Source organism: Phascolarctos cinereus, unplaced genomic scaffold, assembly GCF_003287225.1.
Source record: "Phascolarctos cinereus isolate Bilbo 61053 unplaced genomic scaffold, phaCin_HiC Scaffold_4;HRSCAF=312, whole genome shotgun sequence".
NCBI classification, from domain to species: domain Eukaryota; kingdom Metazoa; phylum Chordata; class Mammalia; order Diprotodontia; family Phascolarctidae; genus Phascolarctos; species Phascolarctos cinereus.
The window spans coordinates 713,285,027-713,310,266 of NW_027555847.1; the positions used below are offsets into that span (position 1 = coordinate 713,285,027).

Sequence of the window (25,240 nt, forward strand, 5' to 3'; positions counted from 1 at the left end):
CACAGGCTCACTGGCGATGGATACCATCTCATATTTTATCTTCATTATAGAGCTATTCATCAAACTGAGATGAATTAGCCTCCAGGAATGGAGGGTCCCTGGGGGACCTGCTGGGGGTGGACCTGGGGGGTTTGGCTGGTCACCTCAATCCATTAATCATTCTCAGCGTCTGGGCCCACATGCTTTCTTTTAACAGTGACTGTGGCTACAGGGCTAGGTTTGAAGGCGCTCACCACGGCGGCTGCCTTACTTCTCCATCTCCCCTGTGCCCACTTTTGTGTGCTGAAGCTGTGATTGGTCCTGGGAGCCCACTAGAGCAATGTTGCTGGAGGTTTCTGGGTTCATAGAAGAATGGAGCTTTGGGGTCCTCCCAGACACAGCCATCCTGACGTCCAGGGTGGGGGGAGGTGGTGCTTCTGGAAGGAGGTGCCAAGAGAAAGCTGGGGCTGATCCTACCCTTCTTCCCCTCCTGCCTCCAACCCCAACTCAGCCTTGTGTTACCTGGTTGAACTGGGTGACCTCTCTGGTCCCTTCTGGCAGGAAGTTTCTGTGAGGAATGAGCAGCAGTCTCTTGTCTGCGATTCCTTGACAGGCATACAGGAACCAGACAGTACAATAATCCATGTAATTACCACTTAGTCATGTGTAGATAAGAGATGTAACAGGACAGGACCATTTCCTTTTCAGTCGTAAAGCTCTCACACTATTTGTCTTTACTGCAAGGTGGCCCAGAGTCCATGGTCCGACATCTTTGGGAAATCAAAATGGACAGACTGGGAAACCAAGAAAGAAGCCAAAACTAGTTACAAATGCGTGATTTTTTTTTGAGAAAGGTAAAATGTGGCACCATATTTTAAGCACAGCTTAGAGGGCTCTGGAGTCTTAGGGGAGGGGTCTTAGTGTACATTAAGGCAAGCTTAGTATCCAGAACCTAAGACAAGAGATGGTCTGGAGGAATGGAGGCCAAGAGAGATTAAAAGGCTTGTTTAGGGTCACCCAGGTAGTGGGTGTCAGAGGTGGGATTTGAACCCAGGTTCTGTGACTCTAGTACTCTTGCTATTAGACCATGTCACCTCTGAGATTGAGATCATGTCCTTAGAGAATCAGGGGAAGGAAGTAGGGATATTTGACTGGAGAAGAGAAGATATAAGGCTCTCTACTAGGATCTGAAGGCCTGTTACATAGAAGAGGGAAGAGGCTTGCTTTGTGTGGACCTAGAAGATGGAGTGAGTGACAAAGGGCAGGATTGTCCAAAAGGCCGATTCCAGCTCAGTGTCACCTCCAAATGAAGGCAGATGTCCCAAGATGGGAGGGGCTGCTTTGGGAGGCAGTAGGTTTCCCACCCCTGGAATTCTTGAAGCAGAGACTGGTGGACCGCTGCCCAGGTGTGCTGAAGAATCGATTCGTGTTACAATATGGCAGCTCAGACTCAATGCCTCTAAGTTCGTTCTGACTCAGACATCCTATAACTCTGGGTCTGGAAAGCCTGGCCAATGAGAGACACCTGAGAGCCTTACAAAGGGAAGATACAGGGGAAGGAGGACACTGTGTTAAAATTTCTAAAGGGTTGTCATGTGGATGAAAGGATAACCTTATCCTACATTGGTCCAAAGGTCAGAACTGGGACCCGTGGCTGGAGATGACAAAGAGACAGATTTTGGCCTTATACAAAGCAGAAATCAGGCTGCCCTGGGTTGTAGTGAGCTCCCCATTCCTGGGCCTCAATGGCCATCTCTCAGGGATGCTGGTGTTGGCTTCCTTCCTGACAGACAGGTGACTTACTGAACCCCTAGTCTCCTTCCTGGTCTTAATTCTATCCTTTCCTCATGTTCCTTCCTCCTGCTCCCCTGATCAAGGACCTACTCCCACCCTCCATTTTGAAAAGGAAATGAAAATTCCCTTTCTCTTTGTATAATCTCCCTTGGAAGATCAGGCTACCTTTGTGAGCAGCTACAATCCTACCTTTTTAAAAGCAGTAAAGCTCATGCTTCCAACCTCAGGATAGTATTTTTGCACTTTACTTAACCCATTCTGACATGTGAACTCATTTGTATCATCCAGAGGGTTATTATTTACTGTTCCTGTTGTTTTTGAAATGAAAAAGAATGAAAGCTTTGCTATTTGGCTGGGAGCAAGTGCCTGGTTCCTTCATCTGTAGAACAGGCATGATGATGCCTATGGTACTCACCTTATGGGGTTGAAAGGCTCAAATGAGATAAAATCCAGTTTTTTACTCACAGAATGAAGAATAAAGATTAGACTCATTTTATTTGGCCTCAGAGGATTGAAATAGGAGCAATGAGTAGAAGTGTCAGAGAGGCAAATTGAGGTACGAATGAGATCAGGAAGTAGGTCCCTTCCACCTCTGAGATTCTACCATCCTTTGAGTAAGAATCTGAAGGCCAGAGAGGGCAGCTGACTTCCCCAAGGTCACCCAGCTGGTCAGGGGCAGCAGAAATTGGAGCAGAAACCAGTGTCCTAGTGTCCTTTCCATGACAGTGTCCATGCACCAGCACATTGATCAAATCCTAGGTTGTTCTATGCAGAGTCCGCGTACGATCAGAATTCCCAGTAAGGGGAGTTCAGTGGAGGTGGGAGTAGTCAGGTAAGGGGCACTTGAGATGGACCATCGAGGATGGGTCAGCTTTGCATGGGAAGAGAAGAGAAGAATGCCAAAGTATTACCCGTTATTATAACATTTCTACTGGGCTTTGAGGTTTTCCAAGCATTTTACATATGTTGTTTCATCTGACTCTCACAACAACCCTGGAATGTCAATGCTTTTATTATTCCCATTTTACAGATCAGGAAACTGAGGCAGGCAGTGCCAAAGTGACTTGCCAAGGATCACAGAGCTAGTAGGTGCCTGAGATCAAATCTGAACTCAGGTCTTTCTGACACTAGGCCCAGAACACTATCCATTATGCAACTTCACTGCCTGGAGTCAAGAAGATATGGGTTCAAATCCAGCTTCAGGGGCAGCTAGGTAGTGCAGTGTATAGGGCACTGGCCCTGTAGTCAGGAGGACCTGAGTTCAAATATGGTCTCAGACACTTGACACTTACTAGCTGTGTGACCCTGGGCAAGTCACTTAACCCCTTTGCCTGGCGCCTCAAAAAAAAATCCAGCTTCAGATACTTTCTAGCTGTGTGACCCTGGCAAGTCACTTAGCCTCTGTCTGCTTCTATTTTCCTCACTTGCAAAATGGGTGTAATAATGGCACTAACCTTTCAGGGTTGTAGCAAGGCTAACAATGAGATAATATTTTTAGAATTCTTTGTGAATCTTAAAGTAGTATAGAAATGCTAGCTAGCTATTACCCAGAGCTTCCTGCGGGGGGTATGATGTTTTCTACTGCTAACCCATGCTCTGGCCCGTGCCCTGACCCATTGACTGAATCTTATAGCCCAAGTGGGCCAAATCTTTTGGGATTCCCAGAGTGAAAACCTCTGGGACAGTGGAGTCTCTGAGCAGTCATTGCTGGTGAGGAGTCCCCTGAGGGTCACAACAAGGCACTGATGCCATCCCAAACAACAGGGGACTTCTAATCCAGGGATTAGCAACACCTTGGAGTGCAGCCAATTTGTAGACACATTACAAGCCTGATGGGCCTCAAGTCCTCAGGGAGCCCTAATCCCAGGCTCATTGACAGACCTGAACTGGGGAGGAGGTGTCTGGAGAGAGAGAGAGCCAGGGGTGGGGTGGCACAGAGAGTCTGATCCTAGGACCTCACCCACCTGGCCTCCCACCTGGAGAAAAGTCAGCAAGGCCTGGCTCCCAGGTTAGGCCCACATCCTCCTCTGGGCTGGCCTGTCTCTCTTGTCATTTATTTCTTTTAATACTCACATTAGGGCCTTGCTGCCTGCAGCACATCAGCTTTTAAATAGGACTTATTTCCAAGCTGCGGAGGCCCCAGCAGCCATTTGAAATCACAAAACCTTCATATTGTTGTCTTCTAGTCAATAATTTATTTTTCTTAAACCAAGACTGATTGAGAGGGTGGGGGAGGGGGCAAGAGAAACCCAAAGACATAACCTCCCACCTGACCACATTTTGCTCCTGGCTGTTGTATTTCAGATTTTAGCCTCAAGCAAATTCATCTTTTTTTATGATTAGTTATCAGCTCTGGAACAATGGGGTAGACCTTCCCTTCCAGGAGCTGAGTAAGGCCCCAGCAATGGTTGGGGGGGAGATGGGAGGAATGGAATGAAATGCCCAGAGGTGTCTCGTGGGGTCATAAGGTAGGGGATGGACTGAGGGAGAGGAGAAATGGAGTGGCTCTGAGGGGCAGCGGGTCTGCCAGGTAAGAGGGAAATTTGGACAGTGTGAGCACCTTTGGAGGTAGTGGAAAAGATACTGAATCTGGAGTCAGAGGGTCTTTGGTTCGAATCACCTCCTGATTCAAGGTACTTAATTAAAGCCTCAGTGGCCTCAGTTTCCTGGGGGTGACGTACTGTGATGTGGGCCAGACGTCCAGTTGGAAGACATGGGTTCTAATCCTGACTTTTCTGCCCTGTGTGACTTTGGAGCAATCCCTTAACTTTTTCTGGGCCTCACTCTCCTTATCTGTGAAAAAGGAGGGGTTTGGAGCAAAGGTCTGAACTAGGGACAAGAGGTAGAAGAGACAAATGAAGGTGTCTGGGCTGGATTCCCATGTGGACCAGGAACCTCTGAAGGAAGAGAGGGAAGGAGAGCGGGAAGGAGGGAGGGAGGGAGGGAGTCTTCAAGCAGGCATTGGATGACCACATGTCATGGAGATGGTAGAGAGGACTCTTGGTTGGGTCTGGACCTCAGAGGGCGCCTTCCAGCTCAGAGATGCCTGTGCTTCTGGGACCAGCTGACCTTCAAGGTCTCTGTCAAGTCGAAATTCTCTGCTCCTCTGATTCTAGATTGAAATCTTTCCTGTCCAGATCCTCTGGGCAGGGGACAAGGCAGCCCCACTGAGCTATGGATCTCTCTGGGCAGGTAGGGCTCTAGAGGAAGTGTCCAGCTCCTCGGGTCCTCACTGCTCCCATCCTGGCCACCCCAATGCCCTCTGGCATTGTCATACTCTCTAGGAGGTTGACCTACCCCAAAGATGAGGATTCACATCATCGTTTTAAAGCATTTTAATTCAATAAGCATTTGCTAACGCCTACCACATGCCATTTTAATTCAATAAGCACTTATTAAGGTCCTATCATGTACTATTTTAATTCAATGAATAAATACTAAGCACCTACCATATGCTATTTTAATTCTATGAGCATTTATTAAGCACCTACTATATGCCATTTTAATTCAATGGGCACGTATTAAGGTCTTATCACATGCGATTTTTATTCAATGAACATTTATTAAACACCTATCATGTGCCAGGCACCATGCTCAAAATTGGGGATCCAAAGTTCTCCTGCCCTCAAAGAGCTTACAATCTACCGGTATGGAAGGGGGAGGGGAGGAGGGGAGGAGGGTTACATGTATACAGAGAAGTAAATACCAAATTTAGACAAAGTAAATAGGCAAAGTAAGAGAGAGACAGCATGGGCTAACGGACCTAAGCTGGACTCGGGGACAGGAAAACCTGGATTCAAGTCTTGCATCTAACACCTACTGGCTGTGTTACCCTGGGCCAGTCACAACCTGTCAATGCTCCAGGCTATAAATTGCAGACAATGCTAGGATCTGCAGAGACACTTTCCTTACTAGGGAGTTCCCTCTAACAGTGAAATCCAGGTCCAGTCCTTTTCCTTAAGTACTAAGTAATTCTTTTAGAGGCAGTATTATCACTGGGTGGAATCAGGATGGGCCTTCTGTAGGAGGTGGCATCTGAGTTAAGCCTTGAAGGAAGTTATGGATTCTTAGTGGCAGAGATGAGGAAGGACCTTAGAAGGCACATAGTCCAAAGCCTCTCCAACTAAGATCTAGAACTTCCTCCACAATATGCCAATCCGGTAAGTGCTTGAACACCTCCAGTGATGGGGTGCTCACTACCTATCATGGCATCCTGTTCTGTTTTTGTCAGAGGCAGAATTCAAACCCAGATCTTCTGACTCTGGAATCAACACTCTGTCCACTGTTCCATAGGGCCTCTGATTTCATCAGGGCAGCTAGGTGGCACAGTAGATAGAGCCTGGAGTCAGGAAGACCTGAATTCAAATCCAACCTCAACACTTACTAGCTGTGTGACCCTGGGCAAGTCACTTAACCCTATTTGCCTCAGTTTCTTCATCTGTAAAATGAGCTGGAGAAGGAAATGTGCAACTACTCCAGTATCTTTGCTAAGAAAATCCCAAATGGGGTCACAAAGAGTCATACGCAACTGCAATGACTGTGTGCCAGACGCTGCCCTGATACAAAGAAAGGCAAAAACAGAGGTCCTGCCCTCAAGAAGCTGATGCTCTAATGAGGGAGACAACATGCAAATAACTGGATACATATAAGATCCGCATGGGGAGCTAGAAGGTGATCTGGGGGGAGGCATGAGCAGTCGGGCAAGAGTGAGGGGAAGGATTGGGAAAGGCCTCCTATAGAAGACGGGATTAGAACTGAGGCCTAAAGGAAGCCAGGAAAACCAGGAGATGAGGAGGGAAAGCATTCCAAGTGGGGGGGGACGGCCAGTACAGATATATGGAGATGGGAGATGGACTTCCTGTAGAAGGAACAGCAGGGAGCCCAATGCTGTGTGTAAGGATGTTGGAAGGAATGAGGTGTGAGAGGGCCAGAAAGCTAGGAAGGGGCCTGGCTGTGACAGATGAGGAATCCGAGGCTTCCAGGGGTCGAGCGATTTGTCTAAGGTCAGCCAGGCAGTAAGTAGATGAGCTAGGATTAGAACCCAGATCCTTTCCCCACTATACCATGACTTACTTTTGACTTTGTATCCTGAACCCAGTACAGAACGTTGTAAACAGTGGGCACTCGATATATGCTGATTGATTGGTTGAATCTAACACTGTTTTATATACCATCTTACTGGGCTTTGTATTTGCTTGGTCTGTCCCGGAGGTGAGACGGCAAACACAGACTGGTCAGGGACTACCCCTTATGCTTGTCTGTATCCCCCACAGCACCTTGCCCAGGGCTGGGCACACACTACTTGTCTCAGCAAACCCTTGGAGACTGGCCTGAGCTCTGAGAAGACAGAGACCGGGCAGATCCTGCCTCGCTCTTTTTCTCACATTAGTGTAGTAGGCAGATTTGGACTGAAAGTAATCGATCTTCCCAAGCAACCTGGAGAAGGTGGGGGTCTTCATGGCTAACAGTACAATGCTCTTTTTATCAATGGAGGAAGCGGCAGCTACCCAGAGGAAATGGAGGGGCCATTAAGGGAGAAACAGACTTCCTCACTCCAGGTGCCCTGTCACCCCATGCTCCCTCACACCATCCATCTCTCTCTCTCTCTCTCTCTCTCTCTCTCTCTCTTCTCTCTCTCTCTCTCTCTCTCTCTCTCTCTCTTTCTCTCTCCCTTCTCTCTCTCCCTCTCTCTCTGTCTCTGTGTTTCTCTCTCCCCTCTCTTTCTCTCTCCCTTTTCTCTCTTTCCCTCTCTCCATCCCCCTTCTTTCTCTTTCTCCTTTTCTCTCTCTCCACCTCTCTCTCTTCCTCCCTCCATCCCCCCTCTTTCTCTCTCTCCTTTTTTCTCTCCCCATTTCTCTCTCCTTTTCTCTCTCTCCTTCCCTCCATTCCCCTCTTTCTTCTTTTCTCTCTCTATGTCTATCTCCCTTTCTCTCCTTTTCTCTCTCTCTAAATCAGCCCAGCCCAGGCACCTCTTTTCTCTTTTTGAAAATGAATCGAGGAAATAATAAGCATTTTCCTCCAGAGGATAAAGCGCCTGACACCTTTATGAGGTACCAAACTGCTCCATCTGTGAAGAGACAAAGCTGAAGTGTCCTATTGTTTTGGGTTGAGCTTTCCAACCTGGCCAAGGTCACCCAGGCTGTGGGGAGGAGTACAGGAATAAGGCCAGCAGGCTCTGACTGGGCCATTGTTTGGGGACCTGCTCACACCCCTGAGGAGTGTGGTCCTTTTGAATGTCTGATGTGGGTAGTTAGAGGAGGGGAAGGGAGACTCAGGGATGCTACTCAGCTTAAAGTTAAGGCAGCCAAGCTGTAAAAGCTGGCCAGGGTCCTGCTGGGGTGGGAGACCCTGGCAGAGCTGACTGTCTGAAGGCAGAAGAACCCTCTATAAACTAGAGTTGTAATGAGACATCAGAGGAGGACTTAGTGGAAGGCTATTCAGTCTAACCTCATTTCATGAACCATCAACCACTTGAGAGGTGGTGTGCATAGATAATAGATGAAATAGATAAAAAATAGATAAAATATTTAAATAATAATTTAGGAAGTCTCTGTGCCTCAGTTTCCTCATCTTTTTAATGGCTAGTACCCCTTCCCCCCATGAACCTTGCACCTATTTTATATATAGTGATTTCTGTATATGTTTGTCTCACTTGGTAGAATGTGAACTCCTCGAGAGCAGGGCCTGTTTCATTGCTGTCCTTATGTTTTCAATGCTTGGCCCAGTACATGGCATCTAGTAGGTGCTTAATAAATGTTCACTTATTGATTGAGGCTCAAACAAGATAGAGGATGTAAAGGCATTGGGGAAGTCGATTTGAAGAGTTTCTGATTGCCTGGGTCCTGGCTGTCTGCAGTTGCTTAGGGGTGTCTCAGGACTCCACTTGGGAAGCCTGGAGAGAGGAGGCCATGATCAGATTGGGGTTATTTGCCTTTGAACCCAGCTTACCTTTCTTGCTCCATGGAGCTGGCCCAAGCTCCTGGGCATGTGATCATGAAGGTATGCAGCCCCACCAGAGGGACCATCAGAGGCCTCCAGATTTAGGCACACTGGGGTGACCCAGAGGCTCCTAGAGCGCTTGATCTGCCTCTGAGAAGGGATGGCCTTAGGAGGAAGCAGGGTAGTGATAGAAAAATCAGAAGCCTTGGAGTAGAAAAACTTGGTGTCTAATCTCAGCCGGAGGCCTGGCCAAGCAAGTCACCCTCTCCTGGGCCTCGGTTTCCTTTTCTGTAAAAAATGAGCGGTTTGAGCTAAATGTTTGACTCGGTCTCTTCTACTCTAAAATATTTTTATTGTTTCAGAGTTCATGCTCACAATCCTTTACAATTTTAGCTTTTTTGCCTTTGGGGCCTGGGGTGGGGGAAACTGGGGAGATGACAATTTTTCAGCAAGGACCAACCCAGACTTTCTGAAGTTTGATGGATTTTGAATGTCTGGAAAGCATCCTGGTTGATTTCAGTAGGAAATAGACATCTTTTTCCTTGGGGACTCCAGAGACAAGAATGTAGGCTTCTAGATTTAGGGCTGAGGGGGATCCCAGTGGACATTTAGGTAAAGATTTATAGTGGAAAGAGAACTAGGTGTAGAGCCGAGAAGATTGGTATCACAGATCCGGTTTTGAATCTTAGCATTGCCGCTTCCTTCCAACACCATAGATAAATCACTTCCCTTCTTGGTCACCTCATCTACAAAACAAAGGGGTTGGACTAGATCAGAGACTCCCAATTTAGGGTTAGGAGAGTTACTCTCACCTTAGACGAGGGAGTCTTTTAATCTGGATGCAGAAGAAATTACGGCTTTATTTTTTACTAACTGAAATTTAGCATTTCCCTACATGATGCTGAGAAGGGGCCCACAGGCTTCCTCAGACACTGCCAAGGTGCCACGACAGAAACCCCTCTGGATGGGATGCTGTCTGAGATCCCCTCTACATCTTATGTTCCCATGAAGTGATAAAGTCGAAAAATTCCTGCCTTTGGAATGAGACCTGAATTCAAATCTTGTCCCTGCTGCTTCCTCTTTGTGTGACCTAGATCAAATCACTTTCCCTTTCTTTTACTCAGTTTCCTTCTCTGTAAAATAGAGTGATTAGACCAGATGGCCTTTAAGGGTTCCTTATGGCACTAAATCTATAATCCTATAAAATTCCTGGGAAGCTTTAGAACACATTTTTATAGCATGTATTCAAAACTCATTTTTTTTCCCCAGTGCTTTAAGGTTTACAAAATGTTTTCTACACGACAACACTGCAGGTCAGGTCAGACCAAAATTATGGCTTTCACTTTACAGATGAGGAAATTGAGGCAGACAAAGGTTAAGGGACTTGCTGAAGGTCATATAGCTAGTAAGTGTTTGAGGTCAAATTTGAACTCGGGTCATCCTGATTCCAGGCCACTCTACTATCTTGCTGTCTCCAGGCGTGAAAGAATATAAGTAAGGTTTCTAACTACATGTGGTCTTTGGACCACCAAATGTGCCTTGTACAAGCCCCTTGTAGTGGTGGGCTGACCTTGAGGATCCTGTTGGTACTCATGAAACTTTGACATCATGCCTTTGGGGTTTGGGGGCCTGGTGGGGGTGAAGAGGGAGATGGCAATTCCTTAAGACAGGCCAACCTAAACATTTTGAAGTTCAATTTTTTTTGGGGGGGGCTAGGCAATGGGGTTAAGTGACTTGCCCAGGGTCACACAGTTAGTAAGTGTCAAGCATCTGAGGCCAGATTTGTACTCAGGTTCTCCTGACTCCAGGGCTGGTGCTCTATCCACTGTGCCACCCAGCAGCCTTGAAGTTCAATGAATTTTAAATATCCAGAAAACATCCTAGTTAATTTCAGAGGAGGTCTTTTTCAAGAACTTAGGAACTCCAAGGTCAAGAATGTAGATTCATAGAGTTAGGGCTGAGGGGCACTATAGCACAAAGGCCATGTAGAACAACCCTCTTATTGTCCAGAGGAAAAAATGAAGGAATCCCCAGAGAGGTTAATAACAGGTCAGATGGACAGTAAATGACAGAGACAGGATTTGAACCCAAGGTCTCTCCAAATCCAGTGACCTGTCCACTATACCATTTCCTAGGATCTTAGCTTTTTTCTTTTTTGGCTAGGCAATGGGGTTAAGTGACTTGCCCCGAGTCACACAGCTAGTAAGTGTCAAGTGTCTAAGGCCGGATTGAAATCAAGTCCTCTGACTGCAGGGCTGGTGCTCTATCCACCGCACCACCCTGCTGCCCCCTAGGATCTTAGCTTTTAAAGGAAGCCTTAGAGATCATTTAGTACATTGTGCAAAGGAGGAAGCAAAATGATTTATCCAAGGTCATATGGGTACTAAGTGGCAGGCATAGGATTTGAACCCAGGTCCACTGACTCCAGAGCAGCTAAGTGGTGCCATAGTGCATAGAGCACCAGGCCTGGAGTCAGGAAGACCTGACTTCAAATCCAACCTAAGACACTTAGCTGTGTGACCCTGGGCAAATCACTTAACCCTGTTTGCCTCAGTTTCCTCATCTGTAAATTAATTTAGAGAAGGAAATGGCAAACCACTCTAGTATCTTTGCCAAGAAAACCCCAAAAGGGGTCATGAAGAGTTGGACGTGACTGAAACATTCGGGTAATAGCAACGGCGACCTCTCTCCCCTCTACTCGAGGAAGGGAAGAGAAACAAATGGGGCTTGCTTGAGTTTTCTCCATTTTTCTTCCCTAGAAAGTCGTGAGGAAGGAAGGTGGCAGATGACGGGGTCTGCCCATAATTTTCACTGTGACGCTTGCAGCTGACAACGGGGGCCGTAAGCAATATCCCGCTGCCTCTGCCCTTGTGGTGTCCTTTCTCTGGTGTTTCCAAATCTCATAAATAACCAAGAGCAGGTTGGCAGGAAGGAGGCTTCTCGGTGCCCCCCCCCCACCACAAGCATGGAGGAGCGGGGGTTGCTAGGCTGAGCTCGTGGTTGCTAGGGGTTTTTGTGTTCCCCAGGTGTCCTGGGAAAGTGATAGATCATCGGCACAGGCCTTGGCTATTAATTGAAACGCATCCACAGTGAATCAGTCAGTGTCATAGCATTGTTCGCGTTTTCTTTTGCTGGTTGCCTGATGGTCCCCGAAGGCGTCTCATTGGTTGGAAAAAGCTGCCCGGAAGGAGGGCTGGTACCCTCGGTGCCAAACAGCCCCGGAGTGGCCAGGACTGTCTGCCCCACTGGCCACGCCTCTATTGCCTCAGACCATCCTGCTCTCAGCTGTTGGGAGACCTGCCGCTGGCCAGCCTTGGCGTCTGGTCACAGAGGACGTCTGAGCCAAGGGTCACATCATGTCACTAGTGAGGGAGAGGGACGGCAATGCAGCCTCAAGGGCTCAGTGAAGGGCATGAGGAAGAGGAAAAGCTGGCAGGGGGATGGATTCCGTTCCTCCCAGTATACTCATAGCTCATTAGAGCAGGATTGGACAATGAGTGACAGGGCTGGGAGGGGCCTTAGAACAGGGGATGTCAGAGCTGGGAGGGACCTGAGAACAAGGAATATCAGGGCTGGGAGTCTTAGAAGATCTTCCAGACCCCGCTCCTCATTTTACAGAAGAGGTAATGGAGCAGAGGGTAAAGCTATTTGCTGCAGTCCACCCAGCTTGTGGATGGCATAACTGGGGTCCCAGCCCAGGCCTTTTCAGGGTTCCTCCTCCCCACCATCCCTCCCCACTCCCAGCCCTACTTTCTCCATCTTCAGCTGGTACAGACTGATTTGAATATTAACAGAAACCAAATTGAGATGGTTAACCTGGGCAAACCTCCTTGCATACTCCCCAGTGAAATAAAAATTCTTTTTGGATCATCTGGGCCAAGGCCTGGTGCAATAATTCAATGCTACCAACATTTACTAAATCCGTGCTATTTGCTGGGCCCTGTACCAGGTTCTGGGCTTACTCAGACAGAAGACTGAGCCTGTTTTTAAGGTGTTTACTGCTTAGTAAAGACATATACCACACAAATAAGCCTAATAGGTGTGGGAGTGAACCATGCTCACCCAGAGGCTCCAGCATGGTGTTGGAAACACTTAAGGAGTGTGAGATTGCTTTCATGGTGGGGAGGGGGAGGTTAGGGAAGGCTTCCTGGAGGAGGGGGCATTCTAGGCATGGTTGGTGGCAAGAGCAAGGCCTCAGAGATGTGAGAAGGCAGAGAGAGAAAAGAGAAGTACTTTGGCCTGCCTGGGAGCTACAGTGGGTGTGTGAGTGGGAGCAGCCCCAGACAAGGCTGGGAAAGTGGAGTGGTGGTGCATTTTGGAGGGCCTTCGATGGCAGGGCCATATAGCTTTAAAAAAAAAGTTTCTCAATGAAGCAATGTGCATTTATTAAGTGCCTACTATATGACAAGCATTTTGCTAGGCACTACAAAGAGAAACATGAACCAGTCTCTGTCCTCAAGAAGCTTATAATTTATGTCAGGGAGATAACAAATGTGTGTGTGTGTGTGTGTGTGTGTGTGTGTATACACGTGCGTGTGCATACCAAATTGATACAACATAACTTTGAAGAGACCAGTAGCAGAAGCGGGAGGCTTCATTTAGAAGGTGAGCCTTGAAGTAACAGGCTTGGCATTTATGTATGACTTTAAGGTTTGTGAAGCATTTTTAGATATGTTATCTTATTTGATCCTCACAACTACACTGGGAGGTGGGTGATTATTATCTCCATTTTACAAATAGGGAAACTGAGGCAGCTGACTTGCCCAGGGTCACATGGCTGGTAAGTGCCTGAGGCAGATTCAAACTCATGTTTCCAGACTTTAAGCCCCGTGCTCTCTCCACTACCTCACTGCTTCCAAGAAAATCAGGGATGCTAGGAGGGATTTGAGTCAGGAAGTCACCCCAGGAATGTGGAGAGCCAGAGGATGGAGCCGGGAGGGTCTAAGGCAATGGGGAGCCACTGGAGCTCTTGAGGACAGCAGTGACATGCTTGGGGTAGTGCCTTACAAAGACCCTCTGGGCGGTGGTGGGGAGGAGGGGTAGGAGAGAGGAGCGAGCAGAGGCAGAGAGGGGGTTTCGGAAGCTCGAGCCTCATCGGAAGGGAGAAGCTGGACCTCCTCCATGAGATGGAGCCTCCCATGACTATCTGGGCCCCCTCTCTCCACGTGCCTTGCTCGTAAGTGTTCCCAACTCCTTCCTTTTCCTTTCCTGTCCCTCCCAGCCTGAAGAGAAGCAGAAGGCTGCAGCGGCATTTTCTCACCTCCAAGGGGCCATGGAGACGCTGGGCATCTCTGCGAGTGAGCAGCAGGCCATTTGGAGGGTGCTGGCGGCTATTTATCACCTCGGAGCAGCAGGGGCGTGTAAAGGTAATTCCTCTTCCTGGCCTCCATCCAACTCCACAAGCATTTATTAAGCACCAATGGTGTGCGGGGTGCTTCCTTAGCTTGCTGTTTGACGGCCGCCCTGAGTCTCTTAGAGGGTCGAGTGGCCGTTTCAGAAAGAGACTTTTTATTCTTCTGCTTGAGCAGGGATTGGGGTCCTGTTTGCTCTGTGACCTTCTTCACTGGGGGTGGATGCCAATGTCTTCCCGGAATCCCTGCAGTGAAGGGACTTTTTGAGGTGTTCCAGATAGATGTCCTCATGCACAGAAGAGAACATTGTTAACGTTCTAGGAAACGCCATTCCCCCCCCCAAGAACTGACTCCTGCGGGAGCCCCTGCACTCAGTCCAGGGGCTTCTGGAGTTTTCTTTGGGAACCACCTCCTCAGTCTGTTTATTCTTGGGCAAGTCTTCCCTTGGTGAAGGAGTTGGGAGCGGAATTCAATCAGTCAATCGGGAAACAATTATTAAGCTCCTAGTATGTGAATCATGGGTAGGGAGACATCGGAAAGAGTCCAGTGAGTCAGAAAGAGACATCATTGCATTGCAGATCACAGACCAGCCATGCCTGCCCATCATTCGTGTCTTTCATCCGTGTCTTCCTATCAGTTTGCCACAGGGCGTTGGGAGTCCACCCACCATGCTTGGGGCCTTCTCCAGTTTTTCTTTTCTGGACACCTGTGAGGTGACTAGTAGAACATACGTGTGATCCATTGACTATCCCCCAACTCTCACCACATGACCACCTTTTCTTTTTTTACTTATATGTTGCTTGATGATAATAATAGTCAATAGCTAGTGGTTTTTTTTGCAGCTCACGCTATGTGCCAGGCACTTCACAAACATTCTTATTTGACCCTCACCACATCCCTAGGAGGTAGGGGCTATTCTTATGCCCATTTTACAAGTGAGGAAACTGAGACAAACAGAGGTTAAATGACTGATCCGAGGACACAGAGCTGATGTCTGAGGATAGATTTGAACTTAGGTCTTCTTGATTCCAAGCTTAACACTCTTCTACTGTGTCACCTAATGCTTTGATAACATCCTTCACGCCTTCACAGTTCCTTGCTTGTAATGGGTAGCAGGCTGCTTATGCCAACCATGTGCCTCTTCATCCCCCTTTGGGTGATATGCATTATTAATTTGTTAGAGGCCACTATGTCCTGTGACTTGCAGTCTTACAGCAGTGTTGGTAGAATATTGTTATTAAAAAGATGGACCTGTTTCCAGGGAGAAGTTTGGTGTCATTTAGAGCATTATTCAGTTTCCCAAAGGAAATCCAGCCTTTTCTATTCCTGATCTTTTCTGGGTCCAATTTATTACTTATTTGTCATATTTTCCAAGATATATATACAAACACATAAGCTCTAAAGGCTGTCCATCAGAGTGCATATCACAGTTTGTTAAGTAGCATTTATCATCCTCTTGGTTTTTCTTGTGTGGATAGTTAGGCTAGATTTTTTCTGAGTGATTGACTTGACCACATGGTGATTGATTATCTATCCTTGGCAACCCATGAAACAAAGTCATAAGTAAGAATTTCATTTTTTCCCTTGTTGGTTAAAGGCATTATTTTAACATCATACTTTGTTCTCAGCATTAAAAGTGGAAGTTGACTGAGTGGGGGGCCAGATAAAGCCAAATGGAAAATGACATTCGTTGGGCAAGAAAGATACTTATTCTGGACCATTTGGGACTTTGTGGTCATCAGTGCCCCATGAAGTGTGAAGAACATCTCCATAATGGCCCTCAGTTGTGTTTATTTCTTCTAAAATGGGAGTAAAGACTGGCTGGCCATTTGTGGGGAATGCTACCGTGGGGAATCTTTGTCAGGTTTGGATTGGACTCACCACTTGCTGGAGGCCCTTCCACCTCTAAAATTCTGTCATCATTTTAAGATTTTATTATTTATTTTTTTAAATGGAGTTCTCATTTCTTTCCCTCCTCTATCCCAAGCCCACCCATTGTGAAGGCAAGAAATGTGATATCAGTTGTACATGTGAAATCATGCAAAACATATTTCCATATTAGCCATGTTGCAAAAACCCCCCCAAAACAAACAAAAAACCAAACCAACATTCAACAATGATAAGATGAAAAATGGTATATTTTGATCGGCATTCCGATTCCGTAGTTCTTTCTCGGGAGGTGGATAGCATTTTTCATCATAAATCTTTCATTTAGAGCCATTTTTACAGGTATCTGGAGGGGTTTGGGGGAGAGCTCAGGCAAGTCACTGCTTTTACTCCCTAAAAGTAAATCATAAATCTTTCGGAATTGTTTTAGATCATTGTATTGTTGAGAAGAACTAAGTTTATCATAGTTAATCACCACACAACGTTCTGATTCCGCTCACTTCTTTCAGCATCAGCTCATGTAAGTCCTTCCAGGTTTTTCTGAAATCCACCTGCTCATCATTTCTTACAGCACAATAGTATTCCATCACAATCATATACCACACTTTATTCAGCCATCCTTCAATTGATGGGCATCTCCTCAATTTCCAAGTCTAAACTACCACAAAAAAGAACTGCTATAAATATTTTTGTACCTGTAGGTCCTTTTTCTTTGATCTCTTTGGATACAGACCTAATAATGATATTGTTTTGGTCAAAAGGTACTCACAGTTTTATAGCCCTTTGGGCAAAGTTACAAATTGTTCTTTAGAATGTTTGGATCAGTTAACGACTCCACCAACAATTCAATAGTGTCCCAGTTTTCCCACATCTTCCCCAACATTTGTTATTTTCCCTTTCTGTCATATTAGCCAATCTGATAGGTATAAGGAGGTACCTCAGAGTTGTTTTAACTTGCATTTCTCTAATTGATAGTGGTTTAGAGCTTGTTTTTCATATGATTATGGATATATTTGATTTCTTCTGAAAACCACCATTTCATATCCATTTCTGTCATTGTTTCTTTCTGAGTTATTCATTAGTGGTTGACCATCATCACCCCCTTGCCAAGCCTTCCACCAGTGTGATATGGTACAAAGGATATTGGACTGAAAGTCAGAGGACCTGAGTTCAAATTCTAGCTCTTCTTCTATCTCTGTGACTTTGGACAAGTCTCTTGACTTCTCTAGGCCTAATTTTCTTCATCTATAAAATGGAGTTGGACAAGGTGGTTTGCAAGGTCGCTTCTAGCTCAAGATCTATGCTCTGTCTTAATGAATTTAGCAGTGAAATAAAATCAGAAGGTTGGGCTAGGAGGGACAGAAGAGATCATCCAGGCCAAAGTTTTCATTTTTTTTCATTTTAGGTCCAGAGTAAAGGTCTAAGGGGCCCCAGTTGGGAATGGACCCCAAGTCATCTGATTCCTAGCCCTAAATTCATTAAATGTGTTTATTTATTTTCTAAAAATAATTTATTTATTTTCTAAATGCCATCATTTATCCAAGGCTTTCATTTGACTTTGGGTTAATGGCCTGAGTTGGCTCAGTCAGGATGGAGAGAGAATTCTTGGAGTGAAGGACCCTGCTTCTCCTTTCTACCATCTGCACCTGGCAGCTTGTCCTGGCAAGACTTCCGAGACCGCCTACGTTGGCTCTGAGATGAAAGAACCAATTTGGGGGGCTTTGCTTTTCTCTCAGGCTCAAGCAAGGTGCAGATGGAGAGGGATGCTTCTGTCTCTTAGGGTGGGTGTGTGAAAAATAATAATCCCTGCTCTCTCTCTGGACAGGCCAAGGGAAGGACATGGGGCCTTCCCTTGGTGTGGTGGGTAGAGGACTGGCCCTGAAGTCAGGAGAACCTGGGCTCCAGCTCCACCTCTGACCCTTACTGTCTGTGGGACGCTTGGGCAGGTCATTTACCGTATCGAAGCCTGTTTCTTCATTCTCATAAACTAGAAAGAATGACTCAGTGATGCCAACCTCCTCAGGAGGCTGGAAGGCTCAGATGAGATACTCTATGTCAAGCGCTTGGCAGACTTTTATGGGCAATGTGAATGTCATGTGTTGTTATCCATTACTGACAGCTTTCACGAGTTGACCAGCCCTGAGTCCCTTGCAGCTGGTCTGCAGTAGTATTGATGCATGAAGGCAGATGCAGTCCATTTGCAGGTTTGTTATTTCAACTCTGAGCTGATTGCAATACTGTGCACTGGGGATACAGAAAGAGGCAAAAGATAGTCCCTGCCCCAAAGGAGCTAGCAGTCTGATGGTGGGTGCTTTGGGTGTCCAGAGTCCAGAGAAAAGGACAATTAGCACGATCTCCTTGCTGTTAATCAAACTGGCCACCATCTCCCGACTCCATGCATTTTTTTAAGGCAATTGGGGTTAAGTGACTTGCCCAGGGTCACACAGCTAGTAAGCATCAAGTGAGGCCAGATTTGAACGCAGGTCCTCCTGAGTTCAGGGACGGTGCTCTATCCACTGTGCCACCTAGCCACACCCTTGTTCTTTCTTTTTAAAAAAAAATTGGTTTTCCCCAATTACATATAAGGACAATTTTTAACATTCATTTAAAACTTCTTTTGATTTTCAAATTTTCTCTCTTTTTTACCTCCTCCCTCCCTGAGATGGTAAGTGATTATACATGTACAATAATACAAAACATATTTCCATATTACTCATGTTGTAAAAGAAAACACAGACACAAAGAAAAAAAAACCATGAAAGATAAAGAAAGCGAAGAATAGTATGCTTCAATCTGCATTCAGACTCCCATCAGTTCTTTCTCTGGCGGGGGATAGCATTTTCCATCATGAGTCCTTTGGAATTGTCTTGGATCATTGTATTGATAAGAAGAGCTAAGTCATTTATAATTAATTATCACACAATGTTGCTGTTACTGTGTACAATGTTCTTCTGGTTCTGCTCATTTCACTTTGTATCAGTTCATGTGAGTCTTTCCAAGTTTTTCTGAAATCAGCCTACTTGTCATTTCTTATAGCACAATAGTATTCCTTTACAGTCATGTACCACAACTTATTCAGCCATCTCTCAATTGATGGGCATCCCCTCAATTTCCATTTCTTTGCTGCCACTAAAAGAGCTGCTGTAAATATTTTTGTACAAATACTTCCTTCTCCCCCCCACCCCCTTTTGGATCTCTTTGGGATACAGACTTAGTAGTCTTATATAGTCAATACCTAGTAGGTATTGCTGGATCAAAAGGTATGAACAGTTTTATAGCCCTTTGGGCATAGTTCCAAAGTGCTCTCCAGAATGGTTGGATCAGTTCACAACTCCATCAATAATGCATTAATGTCCCAATTTTCCCACATCCCCTCCAATATTTATCATTTTCCTTTTCTGTCATATTAGCCAATGTGATAGGTGTGAGGTGGTACCTCAGAGTTGTTTTCATTTGCATTTCTCTAATCAGTAGTGATTTAGAGCATTTTTTCATATGACTATAAATAGCTTCAATTTCTTTGTTTGAAAACTGCCTACTCATATCCTTTAACCATTTATCAATTAAGGAATGACTTGTATTTTTACAAATTTGACTCAGTTCTCTATATATTTGAGAAATAAGGCCTTTATCAGAGATACTAACTATAAAAATTGTTTCCCAACTTTCTGCTTTCCTTCTAACCTTGGTTACAATGGTTTTGTTTGTGCAAAAACTTTTTAATATAATCAAAATGATTATTTTTTCTTCCTGTAATGCTCTCTATCTCTTGTTTGGTCATAAATTCTTCCCTTCTTCAGAGAGGTAAACAGGAAAACTCTTCTTTGCTGTCCTAACTTGCTTGCAGTATCATCCCTTATATTTGAATCATGTACCCATTTTGACCTTATCTTGATATACAGTGTAAGATGTTGGTCTATACCTAATTTCTGCCATATTGTTTTCCAGTTTTCTCAGTAGTTTTTGTCAAATAGTGAGTTCTTGCTCCCAAAACTGGAGTCTTTGGGTATATCAAACATTAGATTACTATGGTCATTTACTACTATGTATAGTATACCTAACCTATTCCAGTGATCCGCCACTCTATTTCTTGTCCAATAACAGATTGTTTTGATGATTGCTGCTTTATAATACAGTTTGTGATTTGGTACGACTAAGCTGCCTCCGTACATTTTCACTGGCCATCCTCCATGCCTGGAAAACTCTCCCTCTTCATCTCTGTCTCTTGGTTTCCCTGGCTTCCTTTAAGTTTCAACCAAAGTCCCTCCTTCTGCAAGAAGCATTTCCCAGTCCTTCTTAAACGTAGTGCCTTCTTTCTAAGACTCCCCCCTTCCCTCATCCTGTTTCCATCTTACTTATACGTAGTTGTTTTCATATTGTCTCCCCCATGAGATTCGAAGCTCCTTGAGGACAAAGACTATTTTTGTCTTTTTTTGCATCCCTAGCACTGAGTACAGTACCTAGCACATAGTAGGTGCTTAATAAATGCTATTTGACCAGCTGACTACCTGACTTGGGTCCAGTCGTGAAATGGACAGAATGGAAGGATGGAAGTAATGCCCAGGTATCTGGCAATGGAAGTAGTGAGGCTATGTGGAGAGAACCCTTTTTCCTCTTCCTGGCGCTTCCCCTAACTGTCTGTATCCCCATCTCTGGACCTCAGTTTTCTTCTCTGTAAGATGAGGAGGCCAAGTTAGATGTTCCATAGGGCCATTTCCAGCTTTGACATTTGGAATCCTGAGCCACAGAGGCAAAACCATGTCTTCATGCCGGGCCTGCTAATTATGTTGGTGCCACATCCGGCCTTGGTCTGCCACCAGATGGCAAGGGAGAGCCAAGGCAAGGCTGTTACTGGAGAAATCTCCAAGCTGTGTGGGCGGCCATAGTCCCCAGGACCCCAGGGCAGCCACACATGGAGGCTTCTGAGGGCTCAGGGTCCCCGAGATTCATCTTTTCTTTCACACATTTGTGGCCCTCTCAGGAATGACTCTGTTACAGTTGGAGAGAAAGTCACATTTGTCAATATTTCACCAGCAAGGATTATGTAAATGACTCCCCCCAATACATTATTTTAAGAGGTGCCACATCTCACTTGGGAGATGGGTGTGACTGATTTACTCCCGCTAAACCCCGCTCTGGTGCGTTTCATAATCAGTTGCTTTATAATCAGCTATTAAGTATTTCAGAGTTGTATATTAATGTCTTTGTTCACTGTCATAACAGATCATCCTGAAATAGATTAAGGATTCCTTCTATTAATCAGGTTTTCTTTTGGAGGAAAAATGTATCATATGATATTCTCATTCATTGGCTGGCTTATCGTGGGAGCCTGATGGGGGAAGTTAGATGGTTCAGTGGATAGAGTCAGGAAGATCTGAGTTCAAATATGGCCTCAGACACTTACTAGCTGTGTGACCCTGGGCAAGTCAGTTAACCCTGTTTGCCTCAGTTTCCTCATCAGTAAAACGAGCTAGAGAAAGAAATGGCAAACTCCTCTAGCATCTTTGCCAAGAAAAACCCAAATGGGGTTGTGAAAAGTTGCACACAACTGAAAAATGACTGAACAACAACTGAAATTCTAGGAAGGAGCTCCAAGGCCGGACCCCCAAGGAGAGCTGTCTGGGTGGGGAGGAAGGAGACCAGAGACGGCTTTTTCAGTCGGAAGGCACGACAGGAAAAGGATTGGAAATGGCATACAGACAACTAAAAGCTAGCATTTACTTGGTGCTTTGTAAAGTTCTTTACAAATATTGCATCATTTGATTCTCATGATAACCCTGGGAAGGAGCTATAATTATTATCCCCATTCTACAAATGAGGAAACTGAGGTAGACTGAGGTTAGGTGACTAGAGTCACACAGCTAGTAAGTGTCAGAGACAGGATTTGAACTCAGGTCTTCCTGACTCCCAAAACTTATACCACCTAGCTGCATGAGTGGGATATGTCATAGTCTTAGCTGTCACACTGAAGGTCTAGGAGGTGGGACCTGTTAATCAAGCACTTGGCCTTCTCCAGGCCAGTATAGCCTGTAATAATCCTATTTAAATGTTTAGGCGACTCTGTGCCCTCTTCCACATGGATGTTGCCTCTCTCCATGAATATGGAGACCCGTCTCTGCCCTTGTCCTTGTCCATGCCTCTCCCCCAAGGACATTTGTGATGGGGGTGGGGCTTGGTCTATCCGATGGCCTGGGGGCCTTCCTCTATTCTCCCTGATATCTTAAGGATACTATATAATAATAATAATAATAGCTATTTTTTTTTTTGAGTGTGTGTAGTGTCTACACTTGTAATTTTTTGGTATAGAGAACTCCCAATGAGGAAAATCCCTCCACCAATGCTGGTCTTCTCTTCAATATATAGTCATAGAGAGCTATTGCCTGGGGCACCTGAGAGATAAGTCACTTGGTTAGGGTCACACAACCACTAAATATATGGCAGAGATGAGCCTCGGACCTAAGACTTCTTGACTCTGGCCAGGCTCTCTATCTGCTACTCTACTGCCAAATTTATTGTTCAGTTGTTTTCAGTGATGTCCAACTCTTCATGACCCCATTTGAGGTTTTCTTGGCAAAGATACTGGAGTGGTTTGCCATTTCTTTCTGCGGCTCATTTTACATATGAGGAAGCTGAAGCAAACAGAGTTAAGTGACTTGCCCAGGGTCACACAGTCTGAATCAGGATTTGAACTCAGGTCTTCCTGATTCCAGGCCCAGCGCTCTATCTGCTGTGCCACCTAGCTGCCCACACTGCCAAATAATGATAATTATAAAAATGACTATTGTTATTAGCACTCAAATTGTCCTTTTGAATAATAGCAATGACATTAGAATTGGAGCAATAACAGTCATTGTCAATAATATGCAGACAACTTAAGGGATCTGTGATCTCATAGGTTCTGGAGTTCTGTGCATTGATACAGTTTACAACCTATCAATGCCTGCCTGTCTGGTGCACTTTTTGTCCAGGTCCTCTTGCAAGTTTGCCCCTGGGGGGGCCTCCTTACCTCCTCCCAACAAGGCAAGGGCCGCAGTGGAGCTCCTGTCCCAGCATGCACCTCTTCGTGGATACTGGTCAGCTTCAGTTGGCCGTTCACCAACGTCTGAGGCCACTGTCTGTTCCGTGGATCATATTATCACGTTCCATGGTAATATGAAAGACTGACATTTAAGTAACGCTTCAACATTTATAGTGTTCTTTGAATACATTGTTTCATCTGAGCCTTGCAACAACTTTGGGGGTAGGATCTACAAGCCTTATTCTACCCATTTCATAGAAAAGGAAGTTGAGGCTCAGTGAGAGGAAAGAACGTGTCCAAGGTCACACAGCCGGTGTCAGAGATGGCACATGAACCGAGGTCCTCCATTCACTGTGCAGCACTGCCTTCCAGGAGGGTGCGGTGCCATCCACGGTCACTGGGGACCAGGAGGCAGAGAACAGAGGCTCCCCCTGGAAGTGAGGGGGTTGGTGCCATCTCTGAATCTAGGACCCAGTGGGTTTTTTTTTCTTTTTTTGGATTGATGACATCTCTTTGGGTGGGGTAGAAGTCTTGATGGATAGGGCTACGGAGAGTGAGCCTGTCTCCCAGGTCTGATTTTCTCCCGCCTGCTGTCACATGACTGTTGAGAAGCCCACCTTGCAGGTTCACTGGGGTTGGATGACTAGGGGTGGGAGGGGAGCTTGGCAATTCTCTTTTGGGGAGCAGGGGATCAGCTCCTCACTGGCCAGGATTAAGAAATAGCTTGGCCGTTTGGAGGCAGGCATCCCTCAGACTGGTGTCGATCCCTGGTGTCAAGTGTTGCTTAGAGGAGCAGAATGTGAATGTGAATGAAAAATAGATCAAGGCCAGGTGGAGGGAGCTTTCTCCAAGAGAGGTCCTTCATCCCCTCTAGGGTGGCGAGAGATACACAGCTCTTCCCTTTTCCTTCCCATAGACCTTTGAAGTGGGAAATGCAAAACCTTGTCTTTTATTGCTTCCCAAAGGGCTCTGCTTCCTCTCCCCCTAGGTGCAGGCAGTAGGTTTGGGGACAACAGGAGGCTTAGCTACTCACTGTCTGCATCACCCTGGAGAGGTCCTGATCCTGCATTTCCAGATCTATACACTGTAAACTTAAAGCAATTTGAAACATGCTTCCTACTGTATTAATATAGTCAAGAATGGGCTTGGGATTTTATTATTGTAGGGAAACTTTAGACATGGATGCCCCCTTTACCTATATAGATCAATGTCTGTGTGGTAACTCATAGTTCTGCAATCAGTCAATCTCTAAACTTTGATTAAGCACCTGCAATGTGCCAAGCATTGTGCTAAATACCAGAATGCAAAAGGAGACAAAAGAGCAGTTCCTGCCTCAAGGAGCTCATGGTCTAATGGATTATTAAATTACTAATCAGAGAATGGTCTAAGACACTATGCTGGACAAATTACTTAATCTCTAAGACTCAGTTTTCTCATCTATTAAGTGACAGGATTGAGCTAGATGGCCCTTGCAGTCCCTGTCAGCTCTAGACCCATGATCATTCTATGACCTCCCCTCTCCTGGATCGCATAAGCCATCTGTGTGACTGCTTCCCCTCACCGAGTCTCAATTTCCTTTTCTATGAAATGGGTAGAACTGAACTGAACTCAGGTCTTGACTCGTAGGCTGGCTGTCTATCCACTGTGCCAGGCTGGATCTCATCAGCACATTAAGGAAATAGGACTTTAGGGTTGTGGGAATTCCCTCCCTATTATACCTTGTAGTCTTAGAGAGTTGTCGGAGGCTCAGTGACCTGCCTGGGGTCACCCAGCTTAGTATCAATGGCATGACTAGAACTCAGGTCTTCCTGACTGCATGTCACTTCATACACTATACCCACCTCCTCTTATGCTTATCAGCATCAGCATCACTGAGATTATCAGGCTGGAGAGCAGGGCTTCTTAATCAGCCGGTCCATCAATAGATTTCAGGGGATGGAAAAAAAAAAGAAAAAAATGACATTTTTCTTCCTATTATGAATTTTTAAAAAAATGTCCAGAGAAGAGGTCTCTAGGTTTCTCCAGGTTGCCAGAGTGGTGGTGATGGGATTTTCATTCCATGGCACCAAACAGGTGAAGGACTCTTGGCATCGATTCAGTAGGACATTGAGTCTTACTTGGAGTCAGGAAGACTTGGGTTTGAATCCTGCCTCAGACTCTTACTAACTGTGTGACTGCTTCAGAGAACCTCCGAAGCCTTATCTATTAAGTCATAGATGGGGGTGGGGCGGGAAGGTGATCTTTCTTAGTGTATGAAGTTCCCACACTGGGA

General features: G+C 45.7%; 1 protein-coding gene across 1 annotated transcript in view; it reads left to right on the forward strand.

Annotated features, from left to right (window-relative positions):
* MYO18B (myosin XVIIIB) overlaps positions 1-25,240 on the forward strand; it is a 330,341-nt gene that overhangs the window by 21,814 nt on the left and 283,287 nt on the right. The window contains 1 exon segment of the mRNA XM_020996632.2: positions 13,934-14,078. Within this exon segment, the coding sequence (XP_020852291.1) occupies positions 13,934-14,078 (145 nt within the window).